The 12184-nt window shown below is 39.8% G+C and overlaps 1 protein-coding gene across 1 annotated transcript in view; it reads right to left on the bottom strand.

Moving 5' to 3' along the window:
• ctnna2 (catenin (cadherin-associated protein), alpha 2) overlaps positions 1-12184 on the bottom strand; it is a 276055-nt gene that overhangs the window by 184198 nt on the left and 79673 nt on the right. The window contains exon 7 of the mRNA XM_062388807.1: positions 11613-11816. Coding sequence (XP_062244791.1) covers positions 11613-11816 — 204 coding nt within the window. The remainder of the gene's footprint in view (positions 1-11612; positions 11817-12184) is intronic.

Below are 12184 nucleotides of genomic sequence, written 5' to 3'. Positions count from 1 at the left end.
CCGCCAGATCTGAAAGCTTTTTATTACATTAATATGTTCCTGGATAATTCTATCTCCTCTCCTAATATGACTTAGCCTAAAAACCCAATTAAAGTCTCATTTATCCGATCACCTCAATCAGAGATGGTGACATGAGGGTGTTCAGACAGTCATGTGCTGGTTGCTTGCTGACGCCCAGAGGATCCTGTTTCCTCCCCCGCCACAGAGAGAGGCGTAATGGGAATGGTGAGGCAGCGTTCTGTAACTCATGTTGTAGCCTACACTTGCACACATTGTTAGCACCCACAAAACAGGAGCAGCATCTTGAGGCTTGTTTATATCCTGTGCATAAAGAGGTGTTACACAAATCACTTAATAGATTTAAGAGGATAAAATAAACGGCACAATACAGTGTGAGCGTCCAAACAAGCATTGATGAGAGCTGGACATTATTAGACCTTGTGATTAACTCCTCATGACCCTTAGGTCAGTGGGTTATTGAGTATTACAGCTTTAGGATTTACATTTGGAAAAAGATTTGACAAACCCTGCTGAATCAGGCCAGATTCAATTGCTCTGATCAATCTAAGCACAACTTTATCCAAGATGGTGATGGAGTGAAGGTATTTCAATCTCAATTTCAATGTGCACAGGGTTTTTGTCCATTGATGTGCACAGGGTTTGATTTTGTGTGATGAAGTACCATTCTCTTGACTGTTTCAAATGTTGGTAAAGCAAAGAAAAGCAAGGGCCAATTGAGCTGTTCTTGTGTCCCTTAAATTGACCCTCATGGTCACCTTATCTTGTGAGCCAAGGTGCTTGTCTATTCAGTCCGGGACTTCCATTGACAGATTTTCTGCTTTGCCCAGAGTGTTCCCCAAGCACCCTTATGTTGGACCCAACTGCCTCTGTTCACGCAAAGGGTCGACTGAGTGCCCTCTTGGTTGCCCCAAGAGCCATTTTGTTCAGGCTATAGTCCTCAGTAGCTTGACTGGTTGGCCCCTTGCTTTGTAAGTTTGTTGTGTTTAAGCTATGTCTGCTGCCAAGAACACAGTAATGCCAAGCCTGGATATCTAATGCCATTTAACCTTTAGGGAGTTAGGAGAGATAAAACCAGGAATGATAGAATATGCACAAAGAATAAGTAGTGGTGATGGTCAATATGAGATGAAATTGAATTTCAGTTGATATTGAAAATCCATATTATAAAATAATGAATTTTAACATGTTTTTTTCAATATTAAATAAAAAAAAATATTTCTCCTGAGTACAAGTTTCAGAAAACCAGCCTATTTATCATGGATTTAAAGTCTAGGAAGAAGATAAAAAGTCAAAAGTTTTTCCAAAATAAGAGGCAAAAAACATTCAGAAATATATTGTGTTTTGTTTTATGTCGATATTTTAAACTTTTGTTATATTGATCTTGAACAACACTATTTTGTAGAAATTGTTGTTCAAGATTTAGTTATACCCCAGCACAACATAAGGCTGACTTTAAATATTTCAACGATTTGCAGTTGAAGCTTTTATTTTCAGCATGAAAGCCTTGATGGTTGATCAATATGCGTCACTCAGATGTCTAACTTTACCCTTTCCTGAACCATCACCTGCTCAAAGTTGATTATTTTGTCCCCAAACCTAATGGATTAGGTGCTTGCCTGTAACGTTGCCTCAACAAACTTATTTCCAGAAATCAAGAGACGGAATACAAGCAACATGGAATGAGTCACCTGTATAAATAAATAAAACATGACTCTATATTGTTATTAGTAGTATCATTAGCATTGTTATTCACTGTTTCTGACACAATAGAGAATAATTGCTGGAGCATCTGTCATCTCTGCTACTAGCTAAATCAAACAATATAATCCTAGTGAACTACTAATAGGTCTTTATTGTGAAGGTGCTGAACAATCTTCAGCTTAGGTCAGTGATTAGAACAGTTATAACCCATTGTGAGACAAGAGTCTAAACAATATCAGTGAATCCGATTTTAGAATTATAAGGGAAATATTTAAAAGCGTGTGCAGTCACAGTGACCTACTTAAGTTATGAGCTGCAGGCAACATGTGCTTGTTGCATTTTGGCCAAGCTCTAACCTCAGCCCTCGGCAAGATAAGCAGCATGCCTTACCCTCCTGTTCCCGTTGCATGAAAAAGTAATCACACCTTGCCTGGATCAAAGCTGCTCTTCACGGCTGCCGATGAAACAGCACTGCTCAGACATCCTCATGTTAATTTGACACATAAGGGCGAAATGTGGTGTAAATGCAGAGCCTGTGCATTAAAATAAATCGATGGCAGAGGTCAGATGCACGTTTATCAAGCCTTATGACACTAAACGACGTGCTACATGCGGAACAATTTGGCAAAGCAGGTGTTGTGTTGCCTGTCGAATTTCCAAAGATGAGGGAGAGTAACCAGAGAGGACTACATCCATTTATTCTTTATTGGCTCAAAACAGGACGCTGAGGTTAATGTGGATAAAATCTTCATCGGAAATAATTAGATGTAATGATGATAGAAATTCCATTCGCAGGAGCTACAAAAATACTACTGAGTCTGAGCATTGTTAAAATCCTAAAGACACGATGAATTACCTTGTTATTGAATGTTGTCATACAAACAAACTTGGCTTCACTTGCATATAAATTTAGGACAGATAACTAAAAGAGAGATTCTCATAAATCATGGTGAGAACTATGAAACTAAAACATTGAGAAATAGAAGCTAAAAATGTGTCTGGGTGATAGCAACACAGCACACAATAACAAATTATCAAAGATATCATTCAATTATGAAATTCAGTAGCCTGGAACAAAACTCAATTTGTATTTGAATAGGATTGTCAAATAGGCTGCTAGTGGCCGAGACACAATTATTTGTCTTCGGTAGATAAAGTACAATGCAATTTAATATAACAGATATTCCATAACTGCTATCTGTAACGTATGTTCAGGTTTTTGTAGAGCGAGAACAGCTCCTTCAAGTTGGTGATCAAGTGGCAGCTGTAGGTTTTTTTCACTGACGTAAGAGTCTCCAATTATTTTGTTCAGAAGCAACTGAAAAGAAAAAAGAGCATTGATGATGCAACTCCACATGAATGAATGGGAGTGGGGCAGAGTAAATTTACAGTGGTGAAAATAAAAATTCCTACTTAAACCGCATGTGTTGTTCAATGAACAGTTCACAGCAAGGACTCTCTCTGAGCCATCGACAGGCAGCATGCGGCGCAGCCATCTTAGTATGAAGGACATTGACTGTAGCTCAGCTGGATCAGCTGTCTCTAACTTCCCTGAGGCTGAAGTGGTGGGAATAAAGGAGTCTTCTTAGTCTCTCAAGAGACCTACACAGACAGTTTTTACCTGGGCCTTCTGGTCAATCCCCTTTAGGGGCTATGTCTTTGAGCCAGTCTCCAATGGCTAAGAAATCTAAGTGAGTGGTTCACTGGTGCACTGTGTATGCAGCTTGTCGTGTGGCGTATTAGGTGTTGACAGATGGGAGGGAGGGCATTGGACGCTGTGGGGAACCAATGATTTATAGCTGGGCCTGGAACATTTAACAGGGTGCAAGTGCTGAGTCTGGAAGGACCATGAAGTAAAGACCATTGGAAAAAAAGAGAGAAGTAAACAAGGGAATAACTTAAAAAAGAGAGATTGGTGCTGCAAGTTGGATTACATTCATTAAAGGGGGATCTTGATTATTCCTGGCATTAAATGACTTAATGCCACAGTTGCATGTGTCTAGCATGTGCCTCTGTTCAACAAATTAGGAAGACCTCTAGGGTCTGGCACTAATAAATCAAGTAAAGGCAAAGATACAAAAAACTGTACACACAATGTCATTTGCATTTATATAGCCTACATGTGACCAACTGCCTAATTAAACATATAAATAAATACAGATAGATAGATAAAGACAGCGAAAAGAGCATGAAAGAAAGAGAAAGTAAGCATGAAGGGAAAAAAAAGTAAAGCTGAAGAGACACAGCATGCAACAAGGTAGTGGGCACTCACAAATAACACCATGCCAAGATTATATCACTGGTGAAAACTGTTCTTCAACAGCATGAATAGCTCCTCATGGTGCACATCTCTAAAGGTTCCTCTATACTGCACATTGTTAACAACAACAAAACAATCCAGTGTGCTTTTTGTCATAATAACCTTTTTAATATAAAATACTAGTTTTCATTAATGAGTGAGAGCTGGTAAAACCTACATTTGTGCACACTCTTTTTCACAATATGATGAATCTTGAAAATGCCATTTTTCTGGGCTGTAAAGACAGTAATTGAGCATCAGGTGAGTGTGTATGAGTGACATGTCCCTGCATGTGTTTTATAAGCAGCTGATTATACCTCTATTTGCTTTGAGATGTGACGTCCAAGTCGACACGAAATTTAATTATTTCTTGTTTGTCAAGTGTTTTTGTCAAATTTTATAATAATGATGAGCCAAATTGTTAGATGTCCAGTGCCGCAGTGTTTAGACAAACAATGCAATTACCAATGTGCCCAAACCCGAAGGAGAATCAATGAAAAACAGACAGCATGATGATACTTTCTCTAAACTTTTGTCAGGTGAAATTTCTTTTATTTTTGGGGATTGTCTCCTGCTTGTTTTTCTTTCTGCAAGGCCTGCTTAGTCATTGTGTACTTAAGTATCAGCATAAAAATAAACACAAATACAACAAAATACCCTGTGCACGCTGTTAATACACCAATCAAGCAATGCTAATAATTCACTTTAATATGTACATTTCATAAATAATCAAACAATTTAAAAAGCTTTTCAATTAAAACAATTCTGACCACATCTTTTCACTGGACAGCGGAACAAGCTGGTCACACAGGTAAAAGGAGCCATGGATTGAAAAAGTCACCCCGAACCAAGTCCCCTATCGGTGCCATCATTCTTGATGCCCCTCCACACCCAATTAGCCTCAGCAAACCCTGTCAAGGTAAATTAAGCGTCACTGCATGCACTGTAGTTGTGCCCTTCAGCCACTTTAGGGTGATAGACAGAGGAGCACATCAGAAGAGCTAAGGGACAGAGGAAAGTATTGATCAGGTCACTTTGGCTCTGCTGTCTTCTTAACATCCAGCTTTTAGAGCCACAAAGATGATGCTGCACTCTAACACCAGGAACGATACTCAGCAGCAGCAGGCTGTGTGTTTTGTGCTGGTACCTATGCAGCGTCAGGTTTTTCTCAGGCAAACATTCTGCTTGGAGGAGTCTAGAGTGTGAGGGAGGGACAGTGTGGGCTACTCCTGGTGCTGTGCGGTTCATCTATCCAGACTGAAGCTTCCCATCTGAGACAAGATGGTCTCAGATGGAAGTGTCGGCCTACACAGCCACAGGGCCTCATACATTAGTGAACATGCACACAGATTATATCTGGACTTGTTCCTAAATAGAACTTTAAGTACATTTTCTCGGAGTTCATCAATATTTCCGTGTGCCTAGTCTTTAAAATGGAGATGAAGTAGACCACCCCTCTTTTGCTACCATGTGACATTGTTGCAATGCATCACTCAACCGACAGTTACAGACGAAGGAATGGAGATGGCTGTGTTATCTGTTTTGTTTAATTTCAGAAAATGCAGTGGTTTCCTACCCGAGCCTCAATCCATATAAGGTATAATGTCTTTTTTTGTTCTGAGAACGAGCTGACTTGATTTCTGACTATTCAAACATTTACAGGGAACACAAGTACCACTGCCCTTCCTTTCCTCGCGCTTGTTATTGCTCAATGTTTGGCAGATTTGTCTTAATGCCAACACTTTCCTTTCCAACGTTAACTCAATAGCAGGTGATAGTAGGAGATGGTAGGAAAGGGTTTAGGATCACTCAAGCATGAAGAGACACACACATTTTACAGTCAGCGATCAGTTATCCCAACTGTTGATTGAGCATTCTCCATGGCAACTCCCAGAGGACCTGTGTGCACACGAAGGCCATCAGTCTCCCCCTAATGATCATACTACCTCACAACCTCTGCTTAGTTTTATGTGCCACATGCAGCTAACAGTGAGATTAGTGCGCTCACTATCACACTCCCTAAATCCTCCAATGCTGCTCACCGTCCCGCCGAGTCGCCCCCTTCCAACTGCCAGGGCTCCGGGCTATGGCTATATTCTGCCCGGGCTCCCTTGACCTAAGCTGGTAATGCATTACTCCCCGGATCAATTGATAGATTGGCCCTGTCGGAGCTTCCGTAACTAAATCAGCAGCTCCTGATGATTCAGCACCAGCCAGGGAGCCGGACCTGCTGTCACCAATCACAGATCACCAGCAGCTGAGACAGGTATGGACATTCTCCTGTCACTTGAACCTAATTTATTGCCAGCCACCACATTGATTAACCTTGTGCTGTGGTTCAAGCTTCCTATATAAATTTGTGTGCTGGGAGGAGGACCGGGAGTGGGACTGAATGATGAAGGAGGAGGAAACATAAAGGCAACTGGGTGTTTACATTATTTCAGTAAACTCAGAACAAAAGCATTTTCCTTATAGAGTCAGGAGCAACTTTGTCAGTGAGGCAGCCGAGAGCTTTTTGCTGTAGGGGAACTAAGTTACTGGATGACTCAGTGATAAACACCATTTTAAGTGACAGATTCCACATCCTGGGGGGCAACTTGCAGGTGGAATCTACTTCAATGACCAAAATATTTAACTATACAAATAATATATAACATTTGAGCACTAGCCAGTGTATGTCTGTTTTTTTTTTTAAAGTTGTCTGACCGGAAATATCTGGAACAAAGTCTGTTGTATATGACACTGCAGCAATGAGAAGATTCACTGATCCAGTGGCACCTGAGATCTGCAAATTATCATTTTAAGCTTTTTTCTGAATGGACCAAAACACTTGAAAACTACATAAAGCTAAATATTGGCAGTGAAACAAATTGAGGGGTCTAAAATGTATCTGGTGAATATTTTTGAAGGTTGAAGGATTAAATCTATATATAAATGTGTTTCTGTTGTGGCATAATGATCTAAATCCTTAATATCTAAAACTGAGCAACTTAATGTTGTAACATTTTGCATTCAGATCAGCCCTACCTGTTTTTCAGAGATGGCTTGAGCTTCGGATTAAATTTATTGAAATGTTACCGCTATTTAATTATCTAGATTGTTCAACAAATGAAGGTCTTTGTGAGCAGGCACTCACTTAATGTCATCCATATTATCTTTTGGGTTTTGATTTATCATCTAAGAAGTTGAAGCATTTTGTTCTTTTTGTCTCTGTGATTTATTCTATGTTCTTTGCTAGGATAGCCAGGGGCTGTCAACAATCTCCCAGCTGTAGCCTCTAAAACACAACTCAGGGGCCTAATGAACCAAGGCACAATTACTTTAGCAAAAAGCTGCCATGCCTTAAGAGGGGGAGAGGGGTTCTGAGTGTTCTTAAACACGCACATGACTTTGATTTTTAGTAAGAAAAGGGAGGAAATCCCTGATGATTTGACACCATGTACTGAGCCAAAAATAAAGACTGCTCTGATTTTTTGAATGAAAGAGCCACACTTTCATTGTGCGCTCTACATAGAGCTACACCAGGTTAGCATTTCAGCATTTAACAATCAGTAATGATTTTACGAGCTAACACTGGACTCACACCTATTTGTTGTGTTAACGCTGACACGAGTCTGACACTTGATCATCATAACAACAACAATCACGTTTTCATGGAAGGGATAAACAATATAGCTAGCTTTTATGCAAATGTACAATTCAAGCCCTCAATACAATGCTAAATAGAGGTACACAGGAGATCAGAAACCAGGATCCCCTGCTGCCTCTGCCTCAACTATTATATTAACATGATTGAATTGGCTTGTCCCAAGTGTTTGTATGAACACATGGTTCCTCTACTGCATGCTGTACACAGCGTGACACAAAAGAACCACAATGCAGTTCAGCAAAGCAAGATGTCTGAAAGTTTCTGTTTCCACAAAACAAGCCGCATGTAAGCCCAGCATGATCGTACCAGTCCTTCACAAAACTAGATAATTGTCCTAGTGTGGTATGAAAACTGATACTAATATGCTAAAACTTTTTTAACTATAGTCTTGATTTAAAAGGTTATTTTTTTAAGATACAAACCCTTGTAAGCACAAAAAAGATACTTACAATATAAGGTAAGGAGTTTTCTTTTTTTGTTTGTAGGTTTAAGATGCACGTCACTAAGACAAAAAAGGACTAGTGTGTAGAACAGGAACAACAACACCTAGGAAAACATATGCACGGCCTTGAGATAATATTGAGGTCATTCCCCCAGAGTCACAGACACAATCACACACATACATGCATGCACAATGTACAACTACTATTAGCTGTTGAACTGATAATATTATATTACAACCAGAGAGGACATCTTATATAATAAGGAACCTTATCTTATGCCCTCCATTGTTTGTAAACTACTGTATGAGCACAGATGCTTCTACAAATATACATCAATAGGCTGAAGAATATACAGTGTTACACTGGGAGAAATGCTACTGCTGGGATCAATAGACAGCAGGTTTGCCAATTTCTCAATGACCACAAATACCACTTAATATATGCTGAATCGACTTTTAGTGCAAAGTTTCGGCAGGTCACACACACGGGAAAAGCCAATGGAGTAAGATTAAGATTTAATTTAAGTCAATAAAAAAAAGTCAAAACATATCACACAACGCAGGCTTGAATATTGAGTTATAAGTTAGATTGTTAGTTTTGGGTGCTTCCTTCCTTTTGTAAGATATCCAGTCATATACAAACATTCAGGATTGACAATCCACCTCAGATTATCAAATCCCTATTTATTTTGGGACCAAGTGGTGGTTTACAAACCTCATGCTAAATGCTAGAAAAATGGATTTAGGCACTTTTGAGAAAACTGAAGGCTTTCATTCTCCAATAGAAGCAACTAACGTGCTGTATCATGATTCTGCCACAGATGGCTACGCACGGCTACAGTGACCAAAATGCACCGATGTGAGTCACCGTTTGGAAGAACACATGGGTACATTAAGGTTATTTTCAACAGGGCAATAACTCCTAACAGCAGCGGCCCATTAAAGGTTATATAAGAACTCAGGCTGGTCTAATATGAGACCTGCTGTAATAGCTATAGGGCCGGGCTTCTCAGTGATGTATGGCTCGGTTTAGAGAACCTGAAAGCTTTCTATGTTGACTGTATTTCAATGTTAACTTTACAATACCAATTTGGTTTGAATGTGGAACAAGAAGGGAACGGATAAAGGTTCTGAACGTCGTCTACAGTGTTGATATTAAAGCTAACATTCCACTTAGACTTATCTTTTGGTTAAGTATCCTTATGGACCACATATAGAAATAATTGTCACTGGCAGTTTATATATTGTTTGTATGTTATTTAAATATAAATATTATAAAAACATGCCAGGCTACTATTCAATATACAACAGTGCCATCATCTTAAGTGCGGGGATTCACTTTTCTGAGTAAAGCGAGCTGAGAATAACTTTTCCCTAAACACTGTTCCTTCATTGCATGTTAATGAACACAAGGTGAGCTATTATTTATAATTATATTTGTAATTAACTCAGCTGTCAGGGTTGGTTTGTATGTTTACCTGAAACTAAGGTTACATTGTAGGATTATTTTGCTCCTAATCAGTTGCCATTTATGACTTAATTGGTTTAGAACCGCAAAGCATGTGTGGCTATACAAGTTGTATTATGTTATTTAAGTCAACTCTTTAGCTTTCATTATTCTGTTTGGATTCTGGTCCCCAGGTATCCAGGGTTTATCTGAGTTCCTTTCAACAACTGTATTAGGGCTGTACTTCTTTTATTCGAAATATGACCAATTATCCAAGTGAAGGGGAAAAGTTAATATTCAAACTTTAACAACTAGTTTAAATTCAAAATATTCAGAAGCATCAGAACATCTGTGGAGGTCTGCGTTGTGATCCAGCAGAGGGTGCGTGCTGTCACCCTGACCTATGGCACGCCATCTTGACCTATTAGTGTGGTAAGCCTCTAAATTGCTGATGTTTTGCTATGAAATTGTGCGATGCTAGCATGTAAAGCCAACCTGAATGGACAATCACACAAGCAAAGCCACTGAGAAGGAGCGTGTGGAAGTATTCTGGGTAAAATATTTAAAAAGGCTGTTTGTTGTCTTTGTACTGTGCGACTGCCTCAGAACAACTCTGCAGGCTCACCTGTGCAGGAGGAACCACACACAAGCAGAGCAACTTCAAGTGTTTGACCTCATCTGATTCTGTGCACGAGGGTGTGGGGCTATTTGAGTCTGTTTGAAAGAACTGCGTTTCAATCGAAACTTGATTTTTGAAAAAAAGTGACAGCTCTAAAACCCACGCATCACTCCAGGAGGTGAGAAGTTAAAACGCTGGAGCGCAGCCAAAACAAAACTGTGAGTGTTTCTCTTTAAGGTGCATGTGTGTAGGGACATGAATAATATGTGTGTCATAAAAAATCAAGCATCTTGCCAGTAGCTGTATGAGGAAGGGTCATAATGTAAACGGAGAGACTTTTTTTTTTTTTTTTTTACCAATGCCCATCAAAATGTCTGTGCATGTCTGCAAAGACAAACGCAGGAATGAGTCAAACACTTACAACAAATTGGTTTTTGAAGATGATACAACCAGATCAGACATTTAACAGATTTGACATTGAACATTTTTTAAGTTTAATGACAAACAGCTAAATGTCCAGCACAAATGAGTAAGTCCTGTGTGCAAGGTCATTTGCTCCGTATCCAAGTCCCCCATTCTATTCTGTGCCCATGTAGACACAGCTCCCAGCCCACAGCTCACTGTGCACAAAAGGGTTGGTTAAACTGGAATATAAATTGCATGTCTGTGATGATTAATCATTGTCTTGGCTCGTCTCATAACCTTTAAACAGCAGTTCCTATCACAGTGGTGCATAAAGGATGTTGCTCACTAAATGTAAAGGAGGACACCAGACTGGTTTCTACAGGAAATAGAATACTGTTTCTGAGGCGGATTTGAGTTGCAACATGATAATTGTCGAGGCAAGTTGAACTTAGATTTGGTGAAGTACTGAAAGTCTGTTTATGTGTAAAGTAAAAAAGTGGTTGCCTCACAATGATCCGCAAAATAATTGATCAAGTCAAAAAAAATTTTTTTTAGTTGTGCATATTTGTCAAGCAGTTATTTTGCATTAAGATCTAAGTGAAAGCACTAATAATAGACTTGGTCCTTTCACATTAGAGCACTTTAAAGAACAGCTTTTCAGCAACACCTCAGCTTCCACTGCTGCATGTACTTCCACCTCCTTGCCTGTGATACCACTCTGAGAGTGACCAAACTATCAGGATACACAAAGAGTATTTTTCACTGAAGGTAAATACATGACAAAACAAGGCTTTGTGACTGCCTAGAAAAATATCACTCAAACTGTCATAGGTGTGGTTGAGTAACGCTGAGTGACTTCATGAATAGAAATGGTGCACCATTGTTAAGAGGGACAAAGACAAAATATATAATTGTAATCAGCTTTGAGTAGAAAAGCTAAAGGAGGTCAGCACCGTGTGTGTATGGTTCTGTGGTGTGTGCGTGGTCAGAGTGCACAAAGAGCATCAAATGATCGGAAAGGAAACTCACGTTGTTCATGTACTCGCTCAGCAGGTCTTGCAGGGCCTGTCGGACGGCGTTGCACTCGGCCACGATGCGTTCACGCCGGTCATCACGTGTGCAGGAGGAGTCGGCCATTAGCGCGGCACCGCTGATGATGCTCTCCAAGCGCTCCTCCAGAGAGGGTCGGAAGCGAGCCTCGCTGAACGTCAGGGGGTCCAAGATGATCTTGTTCTGTAGACCAACAAGACAAGTAGAAAGGTGAGGACAGTTATAAACACCCAACAGGAATAAAGTGGGCTGAGTGGAGGACCCAAGGTGAGAAAGTGTGTAATGTGTAAGTTCCGGTTAAGTTTTGCACTCTTTCATCCTTCATCCTCATCCTCATCCTCCAAGTACAGGACTAAAGTAAATGTCATTTTCACAGATCAAAGGGTAAAAACAGTACAAGTCATTTACATTAACAGAAACAGAACAAGACTGACAAGGCAGCCATGTTCCATATGACTTCTGGTGATGGAGTAAAAAGAAGCCACAATCAGATTAATAAATAGCAAACATTTCAGAAACATTGACTGAATAAAAGAGTTTTGTGAATAAAC

Source organism: Platichthys flesus, chromosome 5 (genome assembly GCF_949316205.1).
Source record: "Platichthys flesus chromosome 5, fPlaFle2.1, whole genome shotgun sequence".
Lineage (NCBI taxonomy): Eukaryota > Metazoa > Chordata > Actinopteri > Pleuronectiformes > Pleuronectidae > Platichthys > Platichthys flesus.
The sequence above is the reverse complement of the archived record's forward strand: the minus strand, read 5'-3'. Positions and strand labels throughout refer to the sequence as shown.